At 38.2% G+C, this 26178-nt stretch overlaps 8 protein-coding genes across 8 annotated transcripts; 3 read left to right on the top strand and 5 right to left on the bottom strand.

Annotated features, from left to right (window-relative positions):
- Positions 1–469: 469 nt before the first annotated feature.
- Positions 470–1522, bottom strand: LOC130496297 (NAC domain-containing protein 62-like). The gene is made up of 2 exons (XM_056988273.1): positions 974–1522; positions 470–879 (listed from the first exon to the last, which is right to left on the bottom strand). Exons 1-2 carry the CDS (start codon positions 1421–1423, stop codon positions 688–690), a joined length of 642 nt encoding a protein of 213 aa, XP_056844253.1. The 5' UTR covers positions 1424–1522; the 3' UTR covers positions 470–687.
- Positions 1523–1593: 71 nt separating this feature from the next.
- LOC108812626 (30S ribosomal protein S9, mitochondrial) lies at positions 1594–3411 on the top strand. Its single transcript, XM_018584939.2, has 4 exons — positions 1594–1826; positions 2255–2695; positions 2803–2883; positions 3003–3411. The coding sequence occupies exons 2-4, from the start codon at positions 2308–2310 to the stop codon at positions 3092–3094; spliced, it is 561 nt and encodes a 186-aa protein (XP_018440441.1). The 5' UTR covers positions 1594–1826; positions 2255–2307; the 3' UTR covers positions 3095–3411.
- A 240-nt stretch (positions 3412–3651) lies between these two features.
- LOC130496296 (uncharacterized) lies at positions 3652–6783 on the bottom strand. The gene is made up of 6 exons (XM_056988272.1): positions 6489–6783; positions 5296–6368; positions 5004–5114; positions 4887–4923; positions 4749–4811; positions 3652–4467 (listed from the first exon to the last, which is right to left on the bottom strand). Exons 1-6 carry the CDS (start codon positions 6715–6717, stop codon positions 3785–3787), a joined length of 2196 nt encoding a protein of 731 aa, XP_056844252.1. The 5' UTR covers positions 6718–6783; the 3' UTR covers positions 3652–3784.
- Positions 6784–7833: 1050 nt separating this feature from the next.
- Positions 7834–9894, bottom strand: LOC108813161 (NAC domain-containing protein 62). Its single transcript, XM_018585631.2, has 5 exons — positions 9534–9894; positions 9171–9451; positions 8889–9098; positions 8295–8810; positions 7834–8200 (listed from the first exon to the last, which is right to left on the bottom strand). Exons 1-5 carry the CDS (start codon positions 9709–9711, stop codon positions 8009–8011), a joined length of 1377 nt encoding a protein of 458 aa, XP_018441133.1. The 5' UTR covers positions 9712–9894; the 3' UTR covers positions 7834–8008.
- A 1914-nt stretch (positions 9895–11808) lies between these two features.
- LOC108809583 (uncharacterized) lies at positions 11809–12547 on the top strand. Its single transcript, XM_018581727.2, has 2 exons — positions 11809–12003; positions 12100–12547. Exons 1-2 carry the CDS (start codon positions 11914–11916, stop codon positions 12391–12393), a joined length of 384 nt encoding a protein of 127 aa, XP_018437229.1. The 5' UTR covers positions 11809–11913; the 3' UTR covers positions 12394–12547.
- Positions 12548–13142: 595 nt separating this feature from the next.
- LOC108806283 (chloroplastic import inner membrane translocase subunit HP30-1) lies at positions 13143–14657 on the top strand. The gene is made up of 5 exons (XM_018578350.2): positions 13143–13646; positions 13743–13866; positions 13958–14106; positions 14207–14269; positions 14377–14657. Exons 1-5 carry the CDS (start codon positions 13219–13221, stop codon positions 14408–14410), a joined length of 798 nt encoding a protein of 265 aa, XP_018433852.1. The 5' UTR covers positions 13143–13218; the 3' UTR covers positions 14411–14657.
- A 397-nt stretch (positions 14658–15054) lies between these two features.
- LOC108809079 (protein RESPONSE TO LOW SULFUR 3) lies at positions 15055–15642 on the bottom strand. The gene has a single exon (XM_018581203.2). The coding sequence runs from the start codon at positions 15549–15551 to the stop codon at positions 15258–15260; it is 294 nt and encodes a 97-aa protein (XP_018436705.1). The 5' UTR covers positions 15552–15642; the 3' UTR covers positions 15055–15257.
- A 4079-nt stretch (positions 15643–19721) lies between these two features.
- LOC108812950 (ubiquitin carboxyl-terminal hydrolase 26) lies at positions 19722–26152 on the bottom strand. Its single transcript, XM_018585355.2, has 14 exons — positions 25894–26152; positions 25562–25655; positions 24777–25373; positions 24429–24684; positions 23363–24069; positions 22967–23075; positions 22597–22775; positions 22074–22358; positions 21788–21995; positions 21492–21563; positions 20870–21088; positions 20412–20675; positions 20160–20301; positions 19722–20066 (listed from the first exon to the last, which is right to left on the bottom strand). The coding sequence occupies exons 2-14, from the start codon at positions 25636–25638 to the stop codon at positions 19972–19974; spliced, it is 3210 nt and encodes a 1069-aa protein (XP_018440857.1). The 5' UTR covers positions 25639–25655; positions 25894–26152; the 3' UTR covers positions 19722–19971.
- Between the last annotated feature and the right edge of the window lie 26 nt (positions 26153–26178).

Below are 26178 nucleotides of genomic sequence, written 5' to 3'. Positions count from 1 at the left end.
ATGTTTCTTTCCTTTGTATATAATTTACTTGTTTTCTAGATTCATGATGTTCTTGGCATTATCCTGATCCTCACTTATGTGCACACACGGTCCAGTGCGCATTTTAGAGCTTTTGTGTTTGTCAAGAAACTAATGTTAAGCAGTTGATATATTGGCAAGTGAACATCCTGAGAAGCTAATAAGAAGTTCTGCCACGATTGTACCTATCCTAATATATGCCTTTGTAACTGTAGGCACTTGTTGTGGTATATGATCATTCGAAAGAAGACACGACAGACTTTTCAAGTAAGTCCACTACCAACTTTGGTCTCTTCAACACATGGTTGTTAACTATAAAGCAGTTCAAAACTGTTACTAAGAATGGTACTTATCAGTTATCACCCTTTATAGACCAATCTTTAAAACTCAGGAAACAATACGAATTGCTAGCTATAGTAATCCTTGCTATTTCATTGTTAAGTGCAAGAAAAACGCGTTAAAAAAGCTTTAATTATGTAACAAGAACTCTCTAATAAAGTCAGAGAAGTAGCTAGAGTCTTAACATCTCATCATAACGTTATACAATGTATACAAACAAATAATACAGACGTACACTCGCCCTTGATAAGGTGAAAACTGAAACCAAAACCAAATAAAAAAAAAAAGAACCTGGTTCGAGCACTATATATAACAAAGGTTTCACAGTTTTCAGATCAACACGGAAGCTCGGAAGTCTGCGGTCAGACTGCACACTGACATCAAGAACAGGACTGCAACTACGGCTGCCCTAAAAAGTCCTCCGTACGAACATCTCATGGACACGATCTTTCTAAACAAGAATCCGGTTTTGTTCTTTGATTGCTTCCCCTTCTTCATGCTATCTCCATCCGTATCCTCAACCTGTGCGTAGTAGTAACATTCATTTGTTAAGCCACGGAATAAAAACAAAACAAGAAACCGAGTAAATTCATTTGAAGGTGGTTGTTATGCTCACCTCTCTCTTGATAGTCTGAATCTCTAGACTTCTCGACTTAATACCGTCGAGGTTGCTTTGCAGACGCAACCTTTTCGAGGCACTTCCATGGACTATATAGTCAGTGGCACAACCTGAGGGTTGTTCCCTTCGAGCCTGTAACTTGATGATACCTGTTCTCGAAACCTCATTGCTCATGTCACCTACCGAGTGCTGTGCCTGTGCATATGCTATCTGATGTGGCGCTGACCCGTCCTGCTCTGGAACTGCTTCATCTGGGAGATCAAGAATCGAGTCCACAAACTCTGATACGTACGTATCCACTTCGTTAGTACCGAACTGAGTCTGAACCTGGGAGCTGCTGCTGCTGCTGTTGTTGTAGTTCCCTGAAAAGTCACTCAAGCCAGACTGAAATGCGCTGAGAGAGAATCCAAGCTCGGATTGGAGTTGAGAGTGTGATGGGGAGAACATTGTGTAGTTCAGAGACTCCAGCTCCGGAAAAGACAGATAATCAATATCTCCAAGCTGTGATTCAAACTTTAAAAAAAAGAACTCCTTTAATTAGCAAAAAACTACACTTTCTGAGTCAAAAAAAAAAGTAGATCGAGAGTTAAGCGATGGGGGGCTGGGGATCGAATCTGGGGAGAAAATATAGTTTCTAGTGTTTTGGGATGGTTTCAGGGATTAAGTGTCTGTATGTATGGGCTGAGTAGGCACAATCACATCATTATCAAATGTGAATTGGGGATTTTACCTCCTCCACCCATACCATACAGACCCTTAACCCTGAATCCAAAGCTCTGAGAGAGACAGAGAGAGAGCACTTTGTTTGTTTGTTTGCAAGTTGACCAACACACATATGCACTCTGATTTGGTATGTTTCTCTCTCTCTGCCTTTTGATTATTTTTTAAAAGCCAATTTTTGTGAAAATTAGTTTGGTCGGGTTTGATGTGAGTTGGTGAGTATTTTGGATGTTTTGGTTTAGGACTTAGGAAGTTACACTGTTTGTGCCTCCTTGGTCTTCCTGTTACATAATCATTAATAATTTCTTATGATTAAGTGTAAATTGCCTCTAGCATTTGGAGTAGTTGTTTCTTATTACCTCTCTCCATGAAACTTGTTCAGGATTGGATTCATATTATTCTAATTCACTGTACAAGTTGATTAGGCATATAGTGTGACATAACATTGTCTTCTTTCTGGATCATGACCCTTTTGCTATATTGATTGTTGCTTAACCATATATCTATTAGGAAAAGGAAAAACGTTTTTTTTTTTTGGAACTTACTCTGTTATGGCAGGTCCTGATCGAGCATTCGGAGACTTGATAGCAAAGTCTGGTATAACAGATGAAATGCTAGACAGTCTGATAGCCTTGAAGGATTTCCAAGGGGTCCAGGGCTTGCCTCCTCTGGCTGAGATTGAGAACCTGCGACGTGAGAAGAGTTCTAAGAAGTCTTCAAGAGCTGAGATAGAACTCCAGATGCAAGAGGAGATTGCCAAATCGAGGGTCAGACAAGTGGATGAAACTGGGAGAGCGTATGGAACGGGGAGAAGAAAATGCAGCATTGCCCGTGTTTGGATTGTCCCTGGCAAAGGAAAGTTCCTTGTTAACGACAAAGAGTTCGATGTCTATTTCCCTATGCTTGATCACCGTGCCGCTCTTCTCCGCCCGCTTGCTGAAACCAAAACCTTAGGTAGTTGGGATATTAACTGCACTGTTAATGGCGGTGGAACTACAGGTAAACCCCCTTTCAACGATCACCTCCTAGGGATATAGTCACTCGTTGCTCAAGTTTGTCTAGCTAGTATAAGTAACCGTGTACTCAAAAATGTTTGGTAAATAAAGGTCAAGTTGGAGCTATTCAATTGGGTATCAGCAGGGCATTGCAAAACTGGGAACCAGATATGCGGACAGCACTTCGAGCTGGTAAGCAAGCTTTATATTCTTCTTTAGCAGAGAGACAGGCATGATGTGTTTCCATTTGGTTAGATGGATTGTTCTTGATGATTACGATCTTATTTTTAATCTTGGATATGTTTTTTCAGCTGGTTTTTTGACAAGAGACTCGAGAGTTGTGGAAAGGAAGAAACCTGGAAAAGCCAAGGCAAGAAAGAGTTTCCAATGGGTCAAACGTTAAAGCCGTACAGATATATCTTCTCTTTGTCTCTGTCTTCATTCACTGGTTGATCTACTTATACCGGGTTTGGAAGAATCACCGGAAAATTACTTTTTTTTTTCTTTTGGTCCAGTTGCTTGGTCTTTCTTGTGTACCAACACTTGCCTCTGTTACGACTCTTGAGTCCTGGAGACATGAGTTACGTTGGTTAGCGATTCAGGACGCATAGTTTGTATGTTTTTGTTTTCGTTTCTTCAAAAGGTGCATTGATAAAGAAGAAACCTTGTATACTCTGAGTTTCTTGTCAGACTAGTGAAATGAGAGAAATAATAACACTAGCCACTGAGAAATAAAACAAAACTACCTTTATAAAAATTAAATAAAAAAAAACTAGCTGTAGTGATATGATTAAGCAATAACTATGTAAATTAGGTACAGAATTACATGGCCTTTCTATGTTAATGTTGCGCAAGTTTGTGTGAGTTTTTGTAGCACCAGAGTGTACAAGGAGAGATCAACCTCTTGTAAAACAATAGAGCAATTGGCTACTTGTAAAGCTTTTTTTCTAAAAAATATAATAACTGCAAACCACATTTTGAATAAGAGTAGGAACCAGTTTCATTTAATGTTGTTCCACAAAGCCTTTTGTTATTAATACACTAATAAAGCCATTAAAGGATCGAAACTTATTGTCCAAGGAAGTTCCAGTACTCAGTCATCCTTGAGGACATGTTCCCAATCCGAGGTCGGGCTCTCGTAGCCTTTTCCATCTGCAGATGGCTCAGTGTTGGCGCACGTCTCTATCTGTGAGTTTCCACCTGTTGTCATCATCGAGTCTGACAAGAGATAATCACACCTTTGGTCACTGTCTGAATCTGATTCGAACTCTGAATCCCAATCTGAATCAAAGTCGACGACGCTGTTGAGAGGTTTCTGAACTTGCTCAGCTTCCCGGCGTTTTAGCATCTGAAATCTACCCATAACATCACTCATATGGCTGCTTCTGCCAATAGTAGCCATCTCCGAAGCATCTGGATTGTCCTCCTCCTGCTCATCCATTGTCTCTGAGTAGGTTTCCTGAGACTTGAGTTTGCGCATTGTTTCCTGATGCTTCAGAATCTGAAACCTTTCTATAACATCATCATGGTTTTCCTCTGTGGTGGATGCAGGGGACTCTTGCTTCATCTGTGAGAGCACTGCATCAACGGGAGCAGTGTTGAATCTAGAGCTTTGTGGTGCGTCATGACTCATTGCAACTACATTGTTCCCAAAAGTGCTCCCGTCTTTGATGAGTGGTTCAGCCGTCTCCTGCTCTACCTTGTTTATGATGGAAACTGATTTCGGGGGGTTAAGAGAAGGTTCCTGCTTAAAGGTTGATGCATCTGCAGAGGTCTCTGAGAAAAGCAAAAGATGAACTGTTATAACAAATACTTTTGAAGGGTATTCACAAATACCCGAGAGTAACAGTATCCTAATCTCATCTACCAGCATTTTTAGTGTTTAAACTGCCTGAGTATATTATCCTTTATACGAAATTTAGCATAGCAGTGGCATGGCATGGCATGGCATCAATAACAACATGAATGGGATTGTGGAGAATATGCTCTTGCAATGCAGCTCTAGTGGTTAATAATACTATCAAACAAAGGAGACGGTCAGTTTGAAAGTTACCGACCTCTATTCTGCAATTTGAGATTACCAGCCCAGTTCTTGATCCGATGGTATCGAGCCAGGTAAGCTGTGGAGCATAAGGCAGCTTCAGTTTCGAGCCAGAGATTCTTGTACAAAAGAGTTTGTGGGTGGTTTTCCTCACCATCAGGAAAGTTGGAAGCAAGTGTGTTCTTAATACTCTGCAAAGTTAAGATTAAGTCAGGTGTTTACAAATATGCAAAAAAAAAAAAAAAAAAAAAAAATCTTTGTAAATAAATACCTGCGTCATCTCATTCTTATCCTTATCCACCGATTCTTTGACTTTGAAGCCAAAGCTGTCCTGTGGCTTGACATCAAACCCTTGAGAGTCTTCAGCAACTACATTAGGGGCCTGAAAAGGTATCATTAAGCAACTAACAGCAAACAAGAACAAGTAAAGTGTATTTTATATGAAAACAAAATAGGTCCGGAACATAAGAAATAAATTATCAGCTCAGACAACATGAAAACAGATATTTTTTTTGAACTTCAACCTATAATCACAAATGCCAAGGTCGAGCTGCATCACATACCTCATTAAGGTCGACCACGTTTGGACAGGATTCATGTATAGCTTGAGTTGGAACTGATGCTATAGTCTTGTCACCAGTGATTTTCTTTAAGCACTTGGTGAGATTCTCTACTATTTTCTCAAGTTGTTCGGGCTTCAGCAAGCTTCTTCTATTGCTGAAGCATTCATAAACAAGCACTTCTGAGAGATTATGCATGGCATTAACCACGGAAGAAACTCTTGTAGAAGAATCCGGGCATGTGAAATCTCCTTGATCACATACTAGTGATTGACCAGTTGACTTGTTAGCACAACCTTCGGAGTGGGCTCCATAGCTGACAGCTGACTGAGCAGCATTCCTGTTATCCGCTTTCATTGCACCACTTCCCATAGTAGGCGCTGAAGGTCCCTCAGAAGATACCACACAGTGGTTCCGAGATTCATGCTGCTCATCAAAATTTAAATCGCCAATCGCATTCTTCAAGGAGCTACCATTCTCACTGTCAGCAACCAACGTGGTTGCCTTGTGATAAAGGGAGGACTTGGCATCAAACTGTAGCGGGTGGGAAGACCGGGGAGTCCGTGAACCAGTCCCATCGCAAAGATCTGGATTCTCTGACAAAGGCTTGACATGACCAGTAGCATCACCAAATTGAATATACTCAGGGAAGTGACTAGAAACATTGTGACGGAACGATCTTCCGTCTCCTAAGCGAATCCCAGTCGGCCGATTTTCACCAAAGAAACCTTGTGTGATAGGCATAGATGGAACACGTAGGTAAGGAGGAGCAGAGACAGCAGCATCCACGCTTTCATGTGGACCAGAGTTGAGATCAAAAGCATAGGTGCTGCTGCTAGTAGTAGCACAAACACCAGAAGGAGGAACAGGGACATAGAAAGGCTCCTGAGAGTTTCTGATTAGCATGTCAGCTAAAGAAGACACCGTAGCCGAGCTGTAAGGAGGCACGCGTTGCCTCTCCATAGGAGGACAGTAGACGACACCAGAGGTTGGTGTTTCCATTGAAGGGTAATATCCACCAGCCTGAGAGGATGAGCAAGCATCTTCACCCCCGTGACCTAGATGATTTCCTGCAACTAATCACAAACACAAATACATGATCTATTATCATATCTACTAGACTCATCTCTCTACAGTTTGAAACTGTCACAGTACTAGTATTAAACCTCAAAATTTGGTTGATTAATTATATATACCGGGTTGAGACGATGAAGGCGGCGGGGTCGGAGAGCGAGAATTATCACCATACGAAGGCGATCGGTGTAGATAAGAGACGTGAGGAATATTCATCGGATGATCGTAGGATGATGGGGTTGCGAGAAACGGCGGAGTGGAAACTGAAGGATGCTGCTGATACGGAGGCCAAAGCCAGTACGGGTGCACTACTCCTGCGTAACCGCCGTACTCAACAAATTCATCCGCCATCCCCGTCGTAAAAGGTGGAAGCGACTGGTGAATAAGAAGAAGGAAAAGTGATTCTGCAGCCAAGTGCTGAGGAGGATTAGCTTTTAAGATTAATCGTAATTACTAATGGGCCAGGAGGTCTTATAGGGTTTTAACGTCAATTCGTAATTATCTACACGATTTAGTGACGACTATTAGTTTTAAGATAATCACGTTTTTTATTAAATATGTACATGTAATACCGGGCCGATATACATTGGAAATTTAGATAATTATCATTTCCTATTTTAATTATTTATCTTAATAAAAAAACTTAACATTTCTTCTGTTTTTTTTTGTGCAAACAAAAAAAAAAAATTTTATCTACTCCCATTTTGATAATAAATAGTTTCGAATGAATATGAAACGAGCGAGCATATATGAGTTACATGCCATTGATAAAGACAAGGAACTGGCTGTCAGAAACTTTCAAATTTTGTCTGTTTGTACTCAAGGAGACTTCCTTCTGTCTAAACTAGCCATCCTTCCTTGGGTCATCCATTCGTAATTGCATGCTTAGTCTTCTTGGATATAAGTTCTAGAGAAACCAATGTAGGTTTTCTTTGTGGTTAGTCTTTGATCTAATACTCGATTAATGACAATGTTTGTTTCATTTGTATATAATACTTGTTTCCTAGATTCATGATGTTCTTGGCATTTATCCTCATCCTCACTTATGTGCACACACGGTCCAGTGGACATTTTAGAGCTTTTATGTTGTCATTTGTAGTTTTGTTTGTGTTTGTTAAGAAACTAATGTTAAGCAGTTGATCTTGGCAAGTGAACATCCTGAGAAGCTAATAAGAAGTTCTGCCATGTATGCTTTTGTAACTGCACTTGTTGTGGTATGATCATTCGAAAGAAGACATGACAAGACTTTTCAAATAAGTCCACTACCAACTTTGTTCTCTTCAACACATGGTTGTTAACTATAAAGTTCAAAACTGTTATTAAGAATGGTACTTATCACCCTTTATAGAGCAATCTTTAAAACCTCAGGAAACAATACGACAATAGTAATCTTTGCTATTTCATTGTCAAGTGCCAAAAATAAAAACACGTTAAGAAAGCTTTAATTATGTAACAAGAACTCTCTAATAAAGTCAGAGAAGTAGCTAGAGTCTTAACATCTCATCATAACGTTATACAATGTATACAAACAAATAATACAGACGTACACTCGCCCTTGATAAGGTGAAAACTGAAACCAAAACCAAATAAAAAAAAAAAGAACCTGGTTCGAGCACTATATATAACAAAGGTTTCACAGTTTTCAGATCAACACGGAAGCTCGGAAGTCTGCGGTCAGACTGCACACTGACATCAAGAACAGGACTGCAACTACGGCTGCCCTAAAAAGTCCTCCGTACGAACATCTCATGGACACGATCTTTCTAAACAAGAATCCGGTTTTGTTCTTTGATTGCTTCCCCTTCTTCATGCTATCTCCATCCGTATCCTCAACCTGTGCGTAGTAGTAACATTCATTTGTTAAGCCACGGAATAAAAACAAAACAAGAAACCGAGTAAATTCATTTGAAGGTGGTTGTTATGCTCACCTCTCTCTTGATAGTCTGAATCTCTAGACTTCTCGACTTAATACCGTCGAGGTTGCTTTGCAGACGCAACCTTTTCGAGGCACTTCCATGGACTATATAGTCAGTGGCACAACCTGAGGGTTGTTCCCTTCGAGCCTGTAACTTGATGATACCTGTTCTCGAAACCTCATTGCTCATGTCACCTACCGAGTGCTGTGCCTGTGCATATGCTATCTGATGTGGCGCTGACCCGTCCTGCTCTGGAACTGCTTCATCTGGGAGATCAAGAATCGAGTCCACAAACTCTGATACGTACGTATCCACTTCGTTAGTACCGAACTGAGTCTGAACCTGGGAGCTGCTGCTGCTGCTGTTGTTGTAGTTCCCTGAAAAGTCACTCAAGCCAGACTGAAATGCGCTGAGAGAGAATCCAAGCTCGGATTGGAGTTGAGAGTGTGATGGGGAGAACATTGTGTAGTTCAGAGACTCCAGCTCCGGAAAAGACAGATAATCAATATCTCCAAGCTGTGATTCAAACTTTAAAAAAAAGAACTCCTTTAATTAGCAAAAAACTACACTTAATGATCTAAAGTTAAAACTCTGCAATGTCCTCACCTTGGCGGTTGTAGCCTCACCGGATGAGACTACAAGAGAAGATTCCGCTACGTCATAACGCTTCACGTCTTCTGTTTTAACGACCACTGATACTTCAGATTTAGTCTCATCAGGGGAAGATGTTGGAGAGGACGAGACAGCAGGTTCTGCAGCTTCATCCTCTAAACTCAACTCTTGTTTCTTGAACAATTTGCATATAACAAAAGGACTCTGCATATATATTAAAAAAAACAACCACATTAAGTAACCAATTCGGTTTTTCATTTATTTTATTTTATTTACCTGGCCAGGATTGGTGCCACGGAGGTCATCCTCGGTGGCACGGTACTCGTGCATAATCCAGTTCGTTCGTGTACCCTTAGGAGCACGACCAGAGTGGAAAACCAGAGTCCTCTTCACGCCGATAATGCTGTTCCTGCTGGATTTGATCTTACGGTCTTTCCCTGTGGCTTTCCAGTAGCCTGCGATCGTCGCCCGGTTCTGTCTACTTCCGTTTGGGTACTTCCGGTCCAATGGACAGAAGAAGAGCCATTCCGAGTCGTTTGTTTTGATCACCGAGAAACCTATAAACACAACAGAAGCTTAATTATATGTGAGTGATGCGAATATATATATAATATAAATTACAAGAAGATAGGTTAGTACCAGGTAAGTCCCAAGGTTCCCATTTGCAGATGTCGATCTCTCGGATGGCTTTGACGTCGTCATCGTGGCCGTTGATTTTCCTGCGGAGATAGAAACGGACTAGCTCCTCGTCTGTTGGACGGAATCTCAACCCCACTGGTAACGAATCCAGCGTTAATACTTTAATATTCTGATTCATTGATGCGAACTTTTTTTCTTTTTAACGAATTGAAAGATTCTCAGATACAGGTTGGATAAGGAACTCTTTTTTTTTACTAGAGATGCGATTCGAAGGTATCGAGAAGAAGAAGACGATGAAAATTTCACTGTTGCCCTAAGATTGGATACGATTTGGTAAAGTGAAGAAGAAGATGGTGAAGAAGTTCCATTGTGGTCAAAAGTATAATTATAGAGGTGATGAGGCTGGCGCGTGGCGTCTCTTACATACACGCGCCAAATTACGCGGTTTGGAAAATTACAGAAAGTACTATTTTATCCTTGACGATCTTTTTATGAAAGAGGTTGTTTTGTTGATTAATACTGAAAACACGTAGGGGTAAAGTAGAGAAGTTGATGTAAGGTGAAGTAAATAGACAAGTGTTATGTCAGACTACGAATGGTATAACGACACGTAGACGTGGTAAGGAGGTTTCGGTGTCAGCTCCACTTGTTGAGTTTCTCGGATGCTTCCATGACTTGGGAAAATTGTTTCTGTTTCTTTTTTTTCTTAATTCAGACGTGGCTTCACACATTTTAAGTTTTTTTTTTTTTTTTGCTAAAATTCACACACTCTTTTAGTTATGGTGGGATAACAATAATGATATGAGGTAAGAGTCGTAAGACGACCATAACCCAGTCATATGAATCGAAGTTATTTATCAAAAATAAAAGACTCGAAGTCTCCTTCCTCATTCCTTCTCAATTGGCAATTTATGTCAGGCCCTAGTTTTTTCTGTGTTATCACTACCAGTGACATTAGGTGACGTTTGTCTGGAAATGGTTTTACCGAACGAAAACGATAAGATTCAAGCCTTTGCCCAAAAAAAAAACGAAAAGATTCCCATGCTTCCGGAGATGTGCAATCATCCTTACTGTACTCCTCGTCTTTTTTACTACAACCGCACATCATTCCCGACTACCAATCCAGCAGTCTATGCTACTTCGCGGTACGTTTGATTTTACACCATCAGCACCAAATAGTTTGAGACGCAAGTAAGTCTCGCTGACATAGGAGTTTTTATTTTAGTATATTACTGTATTAGTTCTATAATGCTGATCAATGGACAATGATGAAGCTAGAGGTTGGGCCAGGCGATTTGCTTTCTTTTGTTAATAGGCTTACTTCATTCAGGGATGGCCTGAGATTTAGGGAGGCACAAACAATTTGAAAGTCTAGTTCATATATAGCGACTCCAAGCTTGTTATGCTGAATACCTGCTCTGGCCTCATTCCCAAGGAATTCAAACCTGGACTATGCCCTCTCAAGCTTGTTAGCCACCCTCTTTCTTCATCATTTAGTCCAACAAGTATATCTCCGTTTCTTCTCTTATCTATTTCTTTCGTTTGAAGACCTTAGCAACCATCTTACTGACCACAGAATATCACATGCATAGTGATTGGTTGGCCGATCATTAACGCCTTTATTAGTGTTGTTAGAACTATAACGGGTGTTATATTTTCTGCTTCAGGCGTGTTCCCTTTTGCTACACCTGTCCATTTCTTATAAGAAACTCGGTTGGGTTTAGTGCTCTTTTTGTTTTATATCTTGTTGCAGTTACAATTGGGCTATATATGCAGCTTGCAAGTCTGCGGTAGTTAGTGCTGGCCAGTTTGATCCTCCCAAAAATCGATCTCCACTGCTTTCAAGGATATTTTTTACTCGACGTGTTCATAGCAGGTTACCACTTCCACAGGTTTTGAAATGTTACCTAGAACTTACTACTGGTTTTGAGTAATGCTAGTTTCTATAAACAACCGAATTAAAGATTTTCATATAGTAGTTTTCTTCACCGAATTATTATTTTTAGGAACGACTAAAAATAGAGCGCAAGTCTCAAGCGACGACACGTCCACAAAACTTCCCTTTGTCTGAGTCTAAATACAGCAATTTCAAATACAGAAACCCCTAATTATGCTCCTGGATTGGTGTTAAACTCTAATATAATCCCCTAACATTCTGTAAATATCTATTCTTAGTCATTTTCAACTTGAATTATTCAAACCACACAAAAAAAACTAGGGCTCTCAATGAAGTTCGGAATCATCTTCATCTATATAACCTGACTATGTTCCCTTCGTTTGTTCAATCCTCGGGTCGACAATAATAAATCGCAAAGCAAAATAATTTCTTACACTCCACAGCCTAAACCCAACCCTAAACCACAAAAACTATAAATAAATAATGGGTGGCTGTGCGAGTAGACCCAAGGAGTCAGACATGAACAACGAAGGCTCTGTTCCTAAGCCTGTGTCTGAAGACGTAGTAGCCAAGGTAGACAACCTAATCATTTAGTTTTTTTTTTTAATTTGGAAAATTAGGCTACAAACCGTGCTTAATAAGTTATGATGTTTTGGTATGATAATACAGGAGATCAACACAGAAGAAACCGGTGAGAAGCAGAACCAGACGGAGACCACTGAAACAACTCCTGAGGAAACTAAGGAGACATCTGAGGTCGAACCGACCAAGGAAACAGCTCCTACTGCTGAAGCAGAGGTTGCAGCAGCCGTGGAAGAGTCATCTTCTGCTGGTGAGGTTGCAGCAGCAACTGAGAAAGTTGAGAACGTCGTGGCTGCAACAGAAAACGTTGAGGAGGTTGCGGCGAAAGAGGCTGAGGCCGAACCAGTGAAGGAAGAGAAAGAAGTTGTTGTCACCGTTTGATTGGATTAAAAATGTGAAAATATTTTGAACGTTGCTGTAAAACCACCTTGATTTGATTTGCTACTACATGATTTAATTAATTGGCTTTGGTTGTTCTTTGTGTGTCATAATGATTCTTCTTTTATTAATTTAAATATAAATCAGTTTTGCTTCAGGAGAATTTCATATCAACATTTCCTTAACCGATTTACTATTTTCTAAAGATTTGTTGATTTTGTAGAAAACATCCACATGGTGTTTTGCAACAATCACAAAATATATTATTCAATCATTTATTTTAATAGAGCTTAAATCTAAACAAAATTCACAATTATTTGAATGGTGATTTTAAATTATTTTATAAAATTTAGTATTACTGGATATAATATTTATAAATTTAATTTAAAATATGGTGTTATTCGATAAATAATTTAAGTAAAAATTAAAAATTTAGTGGCATTTAGTTTCAAAGGTTTTAATTTTTTGTATTTAAAATGATTTCAAATCAGTTGTTTTGGAATTTCATGAAAATGATATAAAATCAAAGTGGTCAGCGATTACTTCCTAATTTTTTTTTTATTTATTACTTATTTTGTATTTACATTAAATATTTCTAATAAGTTTTCTAAAAGTTGTCAAAAGAAAAAGTTATCTAAAATAATGGAACAATATGAGAGCAAAGGTAGAATTTAAGAGAGAAGATACATGGGCCCTACGGCCCAAACATATCTTAAAGGTTAAAGCACCCAATAGAGAATGGAAGAAAGGAGATAAGACGGAAGAAGCAAGAACCGAAAGACAGAAAACAAAACTCAAAAGTCGTGTGTAAGAGAAAAAAAAAAAGAAATGGGATTAGGCGGCGGAGAAGGTGGTGAGGAGAGGAGAAGCGGGGGAGAGAAGATGATGATGGCGATGTCGAGCTTGTTCAGCGACCAGCAGCAGAATCCAATCCAGCAGATACAAGTGAAGTTCAAGGAGGTAGAAGTGGGTGTCAAGACGTGGCTGTCGAAGCAATCGATACCGGTGGAAGCAGCCGTGGTAGCAACCATGAGCGGTGTGCAGGGAGCTTTCATCGGAGGACTCATGGGAACACTCTCCCCCGAGATGCCTCAGACCAGCAACGACCCTCAAGCCATGGCGTCGATGAAGCAAGCTCAGGCTCTTGTGGGTGGGCCATGGGTCCAGGCTCGGAACTTTGCTGCCATTACTGGTGTTAACGCTGGAATTGCGTGTGTTATGAAACGGGTTAGAGGCAAAGAGGATCTTGAATCTGCGTATGTCTCTCACTTCCCAGGCTAATATTAAGTGTATAACTTGAATTTTAAGACTTTGTGGTTAAGTAATTAGAGATGTTTTTTTAACTTTTGCAGCGTGGTGGCAGCATTAGGATCTGGATTTGCCTACTCTTTGGTGAGCCAAGGCTTGCAAGGACAGCCTGTTAACGCAATCACCACTGCTGCTGGTTTCGCTGTCTTCCAAGGAATCTTTTTCAAGGCGAGTTATCAATCATTTTTGGTGTTTAATATGATGAATCAATGCATAAGCATCTCTATTCTTACCCCCCTAATTGGTTTATTAAACTCAGTTGGGAGAAAGATTCTCTAAACCGAGTCCTGAAGACCCGTTTTACACACGATCTAGATCCATGCTGTTGAAGCTAGGTCTACAGAAGTACGAGAAGAACTTCAAGAAAGGACTTCTAACTGATCCCACCTTGCCATTACTCACCGATAGGTACTTACTTTTATATATATCATCATCTTCAAGCTTTCGTTTACGTAGCAACTTAACTTAAGACTAATGTCTTATCTTCTTGTTGATACTTGAATCATAGTGCGCTAAGAGATGTGAGCATCCCACCAGGGCCAAGGCTTCTGATACTAGACCATATCCAGAGGTTCGTAAACCAAGTTTTCCACTCTTCCACTAATGAAAAGACTGAATCTGTAAAAGAAAAAAGTACTGAACTGGGTCGAACCGTTCTCTCTGTTGTTTTGAGTGCAGGGACCCTGAGATAAAGGGCAAACGAGGAAAGTAGTAGCTGAGCCTGCCCTTTTGTTTGTTTATATGGTCATTACTGGAATCAAATCTGTTTTGGCTGTAAGGATATGTCGAAACACAAATGTATGGTCTTGTTTTAATGTTTTCCTTAGCTGATATTGCTAGGAAGAACTCTTGTTAGATTCTTCTGCCTCTACTAGCAATGTTGTTTTGAATTCTCTTTAAAATTTGAAAGCATTTTATATTCTGAAGAAATAAATGGGATATGCTTTGTATGATAATAAGATGATACGGGCTGGCTTAACCATAAAAACATTGGCAATTGCAAATCACAAAAGGCAGTGTAAACTTATCAATAAATCAATTGATGCTATTACCATAGATATAAATATTAAAATAGTTTGTTGACGTTGGACCTCGATTTACCGAATTTAATCTTGTTGTGTTTATCTAATTATTTTATTGTTGATCAAAATATCTTCACTAGAATAATTAAAGTATTGCCGCTAAGAAAATAACTTGATGAGACGTCTCTGTCTGACAGTCGTCGTCCGTAATCGTGGAAGTTGTAAAATAAATAAATAAACATCTAAAATCAATATTAAGCGGCAAGAGAATTTTCTACTAATGTAAACTCTTGGGCGAAGAGTCTTGGCGTTGGCGCACAAAAAAAAATCCTGATGGATGTTTAACCTTTTCTAGGTATATAAATGTTGAAATTTTACAGATGAAATTCGAAAATTTAATACAGTGATGTTCTGTTTTACTTTTGCTTACATCAGACTAGCTCTAGAGGTTCCTAACCAAGATTAAAAAGAAAAAAAAAAACTAAAAACTGGTATAGATCTTAGGATTCTTAGCCATTTTTACAGATATATATCAGACTATGAATTCATAACAACGACTTCGAGAGAGGAGGAAGAGAGACGAGAGATTTGATCCACGAGAAAATGTATACGAGACTCATACTCACGCGCCTGATCTAGAGACTCCACCTCCAGCTCCGCCAGCTGCGAGCAGAGTCTCTCCTCCGCCTCTTCCGCCACCACTGTTCTCCTCCACAGCTGAATCATCTCTTTCTTCATCTCCTCCATTTCTCTCTCCAATTCTCCGTTCCTCCTCCTTAGCTTTTCCATCTCGTCCGCCGCCACCGTCGCGTAAGCTCCTCCTTTTCCCATTTTTTTTTATTTTTATTTGTATTACTGAAAACAGTTTGATTTGTTTGGTGGTGGTTCTGTTGCCTCTGTAATGTGTGTACTTCTGTCTTGAGTTGTTGCTCCTTTTAACAAGCGTTTTGGCCTTGGAATGCTTAGTGTCCAGGTTCAGTGTATCTCGTGTCTGTCGTATTTCTTTGAAATGTAACCACACGTGGTACGTTATACGTATTTGATGACTATTGCAAATCTTTTTCCGATAAATAATTCACTGGTATTTTTTCTGGGAAAATTGACAAAATAATCATCAACTTTAGAAAATAGGCAAAAAAAAATCTCCAACTCACAAATAAGTTATCTTAACCTTCAACTTCTAGTCAAATAAATACCAATAAATTTTATATTTTCGTTGACTAAGTCATTCCAGTCTCGTCAAAAATCAACGATTTAATGCCGTTAATTATATTTAACAGTTTAAAAGTGGAAGATTAAAATTACTTACTTAAAAAATATCTTAATTAAAAATTGTTGTTTTCCTTCCTTTCTTTACAACAAAAGTTGTAGTCTTTCATATAGATTAATAAAATATGTTTAAAGAAGCTTAAATATAGTATTTTAAATTGAATTAAGAACTAAAAAATTGTATAACAAAAAAAACTTAAATAAAATTATAATGTAAATTCATATGTAACATAAAATAATTAAGTGCTTAGGCTCAAAACAATTTTAAGAACAAACATACACATAAAAAAATAAAGTGCTTAGGCAAAATCGAGTTTTTCCGGCCAAAACTGTAAAATCAGATTTTCCTGCCAAAATTTCTAAATGAGATCCCCCCCCCTCCCCCGGAATCTCTAAATCAGATTTTTCCGCCAAAAATCGTAAAATCAAATTTTTCCGTCAAAACTAAAAAATCAAATTTTTTTGCCAACACTGCAAAACTAAAAAACCACATTTTCCATAAAAAAGTAATAAATTAATATATTAAGTTAAATGAGTTAACCCCCACTAAATTAAAGTAGAAACATATCTATCAAATGAGTCTTAACAAAACTACCTATTTAAAATCCATTCAACTAAATGGGTTTAAATAGATATTTTTTAGAAATCCATTAAAAACCCGCAAACAGAACCTATTATAACATCTTTATCATCGAATATGGATCTTATAAAACGGTAAAATTGTCGGCTGTAAAATCGTTTATGTAGTATTTTTGAGCATTGTAATAATATAATTAATCAGAGGTGGTTGAATAAAAAGAGGACTAATCCTAAGTGTATGAAATATTTAAAATAAAGGATAAATTTATACAATACTAGAAAAATGCAAAAAGAATCAAATCATGAAATAGATATTTTCCACAATTATTTAAAACTGCCAAAAGGATCAGTAGACAGATTCGGGATATCCCCTCACAACTTGATTGAGTTCCTTTACGTCCAGGTTCAATGTACCTCCTTTCTTCTCGGGTCTAGTTTGACTCGTCGAAATCATATTTTTTCCGTTTCACTTCGGTTTAATTAATGCCAACGTATCTGTTTTGGTTAGCTTTGCTTTGTTTGGGATTGAAAATAGACTTCAAACAAATTGAAGATTCAATTCAATCCATTGTCGACAGGTTTGGTTTAGACCGAGACCGTCATGACTTACTCGACCAAGATGAAGATGTTAAAATTGTAAAATATACGCATGGAACTTTCTCGTCGTCTCGGAATGGTAAGTGCAAAGGGCTAACAATCACATGATGTCATCATCTAATTATTAAATCTTTCGTTCAAGTTTTGTCATTGCTAATAACGTAATCAAAAGAGCTCGATTAATCGTATAACAAACAAATAAATTCACGTCAATCTTTGCCAGCACATTGTCATCTATACTATTATTTATGAAGTGATTTTGCTTATTTGTCATCTTCACCATGATTTTAGCTAATTTTGCTTATTTGTCATATTTTTATTAAGTTTAACCTAAATTATCATTGATGTATTATTTGTTTTGAGCTGAGTCACTAAATCATTAATTTAAAATAATAGCCTTGATGAATATTCTATATAAATAAAAACAAATTTTATTTTATTAATATTAAATTTATATGTTATATTAGCTTTTCTTATTTGTCATATTTTTATTAGGTTTTAAACTTTTAGATAGGTTATTAATTTATTATTAGTTTCTAACTATTCACTAATTTATTTTAATGATATAAAGTTTATATGTTATATGCTATATTAAATAATTGATTACAAAATAATATTTTAGAATTATCAAAAAAAGATAATTCTTCTATAATATTCTTTTTTGTGCCTATCTGAAAACAATATTTTATTATAAAAGTTAAAAAAAATTAAGATACAAAACAATTTATTATTAAATATTAGTCAACCAAAAAATATAAATATATTTTCTAAACTATCTCTAAGATATGAATGTTTTAAAAAAAATTAACACAATAATAAGTATATATTTTGATTAAAAGTATTTGACATATATAAATATTTTGATGTTTGATTTAACTATTTAAAAACATAAATAATAATTTATTATGCTGATTTTAGATTAATAAGACATAAACTAATAAGTATTTATAAGAAATTTATGTCCGCATGTGCGGACAAAACACCTAGTTATATAATATTTCTTGCACAGATTAGACTATATATAATTATGAAAATAGGAAATGACCCTCAACCAATATGGAACACCTATGTTTCAGGAAACTCATATATAGAAAACTTGTTATCGAGTTCAATATAGTGAAAGTCTTTCTACGGTTTCCATTATAACCATATAAAACCCCCTTTTTGTCAAAACTTTGATCTACATTAAAGAACTTTACATACATAATATAACACTTTACACCGCCGATTGATTCATTCCAGTTTTATATGTCGTTGCTCTAATCCCTTAGAAATACATTGGATCCCATTGAAGAATTAATATAAGGATATTCTTTTGTTCTGATGTTTTCACACAAATTTTGTTTCTTTTTGTCAAAGAAAATAAAATTTTGTTTTTGTCAAATACGCAAATCATATATTGATGAATATAGGTCATGTTCGTTTACGTATCGCGCCACCTGCGACCGATCAAAATTTTCTTAATTTTTGGTAGCTGTTTTTTCGGACGACTTGAATCGGAACCTGCGACTGGTCATGCAATCAGTCGCGTAACATCAAAACGAACAATGACATGCGACTTCCGATCAATATCGCATGTCGCATGTTACACGACAGCAAATCGCATGTCACGCGATAGCTTAAAGAAGAGGGCCTTACTACATTTGGTGCATCTTCTGATCGAACAAGGAACATAAGTAATAGTTCCACATACACATATCATATTTGCTAGTTACAATTTGACTGTAAATATCTCCAAACATGTTAAAAAAGTATATGCTATAACTTGGGCTGCATTTTTCACTGAATTTCATTCAAAGAAGAATCAAAAGTATGACCAGAATCTGAGAGTAGAATTACAAAAAAAAACCTAATATTGACTACTCAACTCGTATGTTATTATCTCATTACTAAAAACGTAATATGTTTCACAAGTCAAATCCATAAAGAGTTTTGCTAAATTTTTCTGAAAGTCGGACCATTCTATATGTGAAAATTCTGCATAAAATATGAGAAATAATTATTCATTAGCAATTGCTCTCAACATTTAATTAATGTCGAAAACATAAGATTTGTCCATAAAGATACATTCATATACACATAATCCTAAAACGGATCTGTACATGACGTCAAGATTTTGCATTTCTTCCGGTGTAGCCAAAGTCTTGACCGGAGGAAAACGTCAAGCTCTATATATATCACAGTCGCTACCTATAGGGAGAAAGTCACAGGACGCATCGGTTGGAGTTCTTGTTTAAATGCTGAAGACAGCACCGCCATTACGCAAGACTCGAGCAATTGCATGGCATCAATGTCGGGGGTTTAGGGAGAAGGTTCGGTGTCAGGCACCGAATCTGAATTTTCGATGGCTCGAAGTACAACAGATGCACTAGAAGAACTGAAAAACTACAAGCAGCTTAAAGACTTGCTTCTCTCTAAATCCGAGAGTGTTGGTGAAGCAACTCCTGTCTACTAAGCAAGAAAGATATGAGTTAATGGGATGAATGTTTGTAAATATGGATTTGATAACGAATACTTGAGCTCACGTTTTAGTTTCTGTAAAAGAACAAAACAAAGTTTCCGCAAATGAACTTTCAATATGCACTTAAAAGAAGTTTTGTAACACAAATGTCACATTAAAATAAACCGTACACCAGAAACACACACAGAAAAAGCTTCAAATCCATCCACGCCTAAACATCTACGGATTCAGGCATTTGCAAGCTTTCATCAATATCTTTGCGCACAAAATAAAGCTTCAAAGCCCCTTGCCTTTACAAAAAAAAAACTGTCATCCATCATCTCCTGCACAACTAACTGAGAATAACTAGCAGGCTTCAAAAGTGATATCTCCAGTCAAAAGTGTGCCGCGAAAACCTTCCTCTATATCTTGAGGCCCTGAATTTGTATCGCAGAGCTCATCTGTTGAAAACATCAAAAAGAGGGTTATTCTTTAACAGACAAATCTAAGTAATTGGGCTACACTGTAATAATTTAAAAGAAGTTTAGCTTTACCAGCAATATCGCGGTGTTCATGCATCTCGGTATCTCTCACCCAAAGCTTGTCGCCAGGGAATATGTTCATGTCTGCAAGGGTTGCAGATTCCTGATCAATCACTTGTGTGCCTTTGTGAAGTTCTTGGTTCTCCTTCATCACCTGCAATATTATTATTATAGCACACCTCTCAATATTTGTATGTCATCCACAAGTAACCTAGTGAAACTTTCAAAAAAACTATTCTCGAGGATTTCGAAAAGCAATGTTACCCCAAGTAGTTGCCATATCATCATCTTTAGCTGGTAGACAGTGGTCGTTGCAGAAACTTTCAGGCTGGTATGCTTCCCATAGTTAGTTCTCCGAGAACGCTTTGAAGTACGACGGTCCACCTCAAAGCTCGAGTCAGATGCATTTAACATTGACTTTGGAGCTTCCTTTCCGCGCACCAGGAGGACATATACATCTCCTTCAGAATAAGTGAGCTTCTGCATCAACTCACAGCTCTCCCTCTCTCCTATGCATTCCTCACAAACCTAGCGAGGTTAAAAAGCTATTGTTAAACGCAACACATGAACCTCAAACGATTAATCAATGTAATGCAAATGACAACATCTACTTATACGAAGGAAAAAAAAACATCGTAGTGTATGTAACACATCTAAACCTCGTGCGAAAAGCTAAGCCAACATTACAATTCCAATGTAAAATCACAAGCTCAAGATGTTACCTCTGGGGATGTCCTTATAATAAGCTGCTGATTATCAATCTCCATATTAACATCAGGAGAAGAATCCTGATCAAGGTCAATAACGTCCTGGGATGATGCACTTCGATTTGTATTACTACCATCCTCAATAAGAGCAGAGACCCCTTTCTCCACGATCCCTCCCCACTCCTCACAGAAATACTTCCAGTCGTCCTCAGGGATGATTGTCAGCTTATCCGTCTAGAAAAATGTGTTAAGAGTTTAGATCAAAGTCAGCATTTTCCATCACATCGCTAAAGCAGCAAGCAAACAAGACAAAGAATGTAAACTGAAGCGACAGCCACTGCCCAATTGAGAGCACAGTTCCCTTTATTTCTCAAACAGAAACGACAATCAAACCACATAACCAAACTATTAAAATCAGTAACTTTATCCTAGAGATCCTAAACCCTCCAAGCCCTAATAAAACCAGTTCCGAAACACTCAGCCATCTCTGTACACACTTGAATAATGTCTCATATATACTATTCTTACTTCTACAGAAACACTCAGCCATCTCTTTCCATTCTGATCATGGCTTTATTAATTCAAACGATTGCAATACTGATTAAGAAGGCATATTACTGTATATAAATGCACTTACAGATGGACTTTTTTGAAATAACGAGCCACGTCTGTAGACAAGTTCAGGGAGCCTTTCAAGGAGTCGAGTATGCTGTAACCAATAACCATAGGAACAAACCGTTAGTTTTATGCTCAAATTGCTAGTGGGAAGATGAAAGGTTTGCTGATATACGACAGTTTACATTAACCAGCGTTTACTAACACATCTAAATAGGTGTGTGAGAGGAAATAGAGAAAGCAGTCAGGTAACCCAATTAAGAATTAAGCACTTCTGTACATATCGAAATCAAATTACTGCCCAGCAATGGATCTTACCTTCTGGCATTTGAGAGTATTAATGACTCCATCAAGAAGTTCAGGCTCTGGTACTGAGGAACTATTTTTTCCAGTCATGTTAATATAGCTTCTCCACTGCACTAGCCATGGAGATGGCAACAAGAAATATCGGCTTTGTGGCGTTAATGCTATACCCTTTCCCGTGGCTAACTTATCGTGATTTTGGCGCTGCTTGGCCTTTATTGTTCTGTTGCATCAGACCGAACGTAAGAAAATATCTAAGAGCATCAAGACCAACAGAAAAAACAAGTAAACAATGGTTAACCTTAGTGCATCCTCGACGCCTGCAACCTCAGAAAGTTCGGATGTGCAATGAGAACACTGGATGGAGTCCAGAGTGAAACATTGACAACCCGAAGTATCTTCTGGTGTCACTTTTAAAGCATCTTCAACAAGGAAAGACCAGAGGTTTTCTGGAACTAGAATTCGTTTGGCCCCTGGCGCTTGCTCAGGCATCAGCTCTCCATGACTACACGTGATTGCATTTGTAGGCTCTGCATCTGCTTCACTGGGAGCATCAATATTTTTCCTTTTCACCCATTGCTGCAACCTGGAAACATCATATTAAGCTTTAGAAGGAGCAAGATTTTTGAAACATGTTAGTGCGAGTCCCAATGGCGTCTAACATAGAAGCAGCTAACTGTGTTAACACCCCCACAAAATAACAATAACAATAGTAAATAAGTGCTAAAGTCGCCATCTGCAAATGCATCAAGTGTCGAACACGCACAGATAAGCAAAACGGTATTATCAGTAACTTTTAAGTTGCAGGAGAGTTGAATGCATACCATGATTTAGAGACGTAATAATTTCCGTCCTCACACTTTCCCGAAAGAACATCGATTGCTATGCTTTTCATGAATGTTCTTCGATCCCTATAACTGTCTGAAGAGACAACCAAGCGAGCACCATCCATAAGGCATTCCCTGCAGTAGTCCCCTTTCCCTATTTTTGGTCCACCATTGAACTAAACATAAGAGGAAATGAACGTATCAGAAAAAAAGATGAAATAAGGATGTGGCAAAAACCAGTAAAGAATTCAAGGACATGATACTAGAATAGAAGTCTGTTCGCATGAATTTAGAAACTACGACTTTGTCTGACACATGGCTTATGATAGCAGCTGATCCAAAACTTGAACAAAGGAAAGGCACTAACCTTTGATTCTAACTTAGTCCATGCAAGTTCAGATATACGCTTCATGCAAGTAACTTTTGAGGCAAGAACTTTCCCATGGGAACAAAGTAACGGGGTGTTGTCCAAAGCGCTACATTGTACAAAAAGAACAAATATAATCAAGAACAGTTGAAAGCATGGATGTGATCTAATTTTCTAAATCGAAAATCATATCAACACTACCGGTTAGACCTGAAAACTGAAATCAAATATAATGTTAAGGTAAAGCAATATCTAGAAAGTTTGTGTGGCCCCATTGTATTCTGATAAATCATATATTTTGCTGCAGATCTGAAAGCATCGTATGTTGAAACCTGTGCAGTTGGCGCGGGTATGTAAAGAATAACAACAAATGCATGTATGAGGAGATTTACTTACGGGGGCGAAATGGTATCAGCCCATAGACGAAGCCATTCTGTGGAGATCCAAAAGTATTGTTCTTCAAGTGACTGAACAGCAGCTTCTGAAAGTATAGTCCGTACTTCTTGCCTCCTTTCAGTCAAAGTTTTCAATTGACTTTCCTTTGTTAAATCAAATTGCTTGCAGGCCTCAAGGAATGTTGCGTTCAGGTCATTGATCCATGTATCGAGATGTGACGGAAGATAACAACCTTCCGGCTGTTGAACACTAGCAACTTCTCCGTTGGCTATGTCAATAGGATTCTCTCTCTGTCCTCCCTGACTTTCCTTTTTACCGCATCTAAGACTATACATCAGCATATAAGCATCACTGGATGAGAAAACCTCTGACTTAATAGAAGAAGAACCTGATTGATTGACATCTTTGGTGTTCCTACTACTAGCGGCACCATTACTCTCGGACTGTGTAGTTGAAGAAGAGCCTTCATCGAATGGATGTGTACCCAGTTCAGACACTTGCTCATCGTCAAATTTCCACCACAAGCCAGTCTTTTCATCTTTTATGTGAGCGACGTAATGTCCACTGTTCACAGCGCTTCCTTTGTGGATTAACACAGCAGAGAGTTCGTATGTCAACTCATTCTCAGAAGACTCTGCCAATCTCGATCCCATATCCAGCACTTGAGGAAAGGAAAACGATGACGTAATTTTCTTCTTAGCCGTAGTCTGTTGACATGATCCAGCCAAAAAGAAGGAAAAGTTCAGGAAAATTTTAACAATGTCTTATGTAAGAGATTCAATTTTTCTACATACAAGTTGATATCAGGAGAAGGCAAAAAGGAAAAGGCATGAGAAATGATCATGAGTAAAAAACAGCCAGCCGAAGATAACATACGAGAAACATCCGTCAGCATTTGTAATACACAAACGCATACAAGAGGTAGATATGTTGAAAAAAAACACGCAGGAAAATGATTCAATTCTTATGCAAAATCACAAGATATGATGAGTAAGCAAGACATTGAAATAATTTCTGTGCACAACCGAGTCAAGAAGCAAGGCGTATTAAAGATCGAGGAAACCACCTTAGGGAGGAAAACACATCGTTTGAGCTGGAAAGTGATAACAGGAGGTAGTGTGCGGAGCTTAATGCAGCGTGTGGCATCTACTCTGGCATCGCAGCTGCCACAAAAATACTGATTATCCCCATTGAGATGCTCCAAGCTAAGGTAATCATTCAAACTATCATCCAAACTTTTGAGGCCCTTGACATTTAACTCAAGGGCATAAAAATCTTCGACCTTTGAAGAAGCTTCCGACTCCCTCCCACATTTTGAGCACCTAACAAGACAAGAAAATAAACAGATGAACAATAAACAAAAAAAAAAACAGATATGTATCAAAATAAGTATATTCTTAAGATCAAATCTTACGTGGTAACATGGGAGACACTACCACGGAAGAGATCCTGCACAATCGTTTTAGCCTTGCAAACTCCAGAATGGCGCAAGCAACGCTCAAGCAAGGAGAGAAGCAAAGTGGAGAACTCATGTATATCCTGCTGAATCCCATTATCCAACTCCAGTGTCTTCACAAAAGCATCGGAATCAACAAAAGACTTTTTGCTAGCATACAGCTGCGCGAAAAGCCTAGCGATCTGATCCAAGACCGGATACTGTCTCAACACATCAACCTCCACAGAGAAAACACCTTCCCGGAAGGCAGTGTTCATGTACAGACACTGGAGTATGCTATTAGCATAGCAAGTAGCTCCGAGATTGGTCAGACCAGCGGGGGTGGAGTCGGAGGCACGAAGCTCGGAGGAGAGATCGGGGCCAAGAGCCTGGATGATCTCGGAAGTCTTCTGCCAGAGACCGGATTTACGGCTCCCGTTAGGCGGGGGAACAAGGCCGCAGAAACAGTTGGGGTTGTCACGGGTGTTGACACGACAGCCTTGACAAAGTGGCTTTGATATCATGAAAAGCTGGTTCACGTCTTCTTCAGTTACATCATTAGCTTCGTGTATCTTTCTGCATAACAACAACAAAAAAAAAAAAAAAAATTAGCCTCTAATTAATAAGATTTATCTTTGTTAATTAAATCTCTGTGTTCTATTTGAGTTTAATTAAATCTGTTTTTCGCATTTAGTTTCAATTTAGGTGTCGATTTACTTTCTCTCATATCAGTTATTAGATTGAAAGAGGTGAAAAAAATGAACCGGAGGATTTGAGAATAGGAATCAGCAGCGTCTGATGGTCTCTGCCGTTTGTTCTTGTTCCTGGTGTTAGGTCTCATTGTGTCACCACCAAACCCTAAATAGAACAAGAAGAAGAAACACACATTTTTATTCAACCTAATCTGATCACCGATTCAACCGAAATTTCCAAAATACATAATAATCCTCTCTCAAGCGTTTCTGAATATAAACATTCGATGAAATTCGCATCTAGGTTTAACACGATAATCACGTCGAACACTCCCAGATCGATCGGAGCAACTGAGAAATTTAGCGAAGAAATTTTTAACAATCAAGGGGAGGAGAAAGAGTACCTGAGAATCTGTGGAAAGGGGAGAGTTGGTAGCTGCTAAGTAGAGAGAGAGAGCAAAACAAAAGAGCTCTCAAGCTTTCTCCGTCTACTTCTTCTTCTTCTTCCTCAACTCTTTGTCTCCGCTGCGAATTTTTTTTCTTTATTTTTTTTCTTTTTAATTTTTATTTCTCTTTGTTTTTTTTTTTTTTAATAATTTCTCCCTCTCGTCTCTGTACTGTCGTCCCGCGCGCGCTCTCTCGATTTCAGATTATATTAAGGAAGAGATCATCAATTAGCTCTAGATTTC

The sequence above is a fragment of the Raphanus sativus genome, chromosome 6 (genome assembly GCF_000801105.2).
Source record: "Raphanus sativus cultivar WK10039 chromosome 6, ASM80110v3, whole genome shotgun sequence".
Taxonomy (NCBI): domain Eukaryota; kingdom Viridiplantae; phylum Streptophyta; class Magnoliopsida; order Brassicales; family Brassicaceae; genus Raphanus; species Raphanus sativus.
This window is presented reverse-complemented; position numbering and strand designations above follow the sequence as displayed.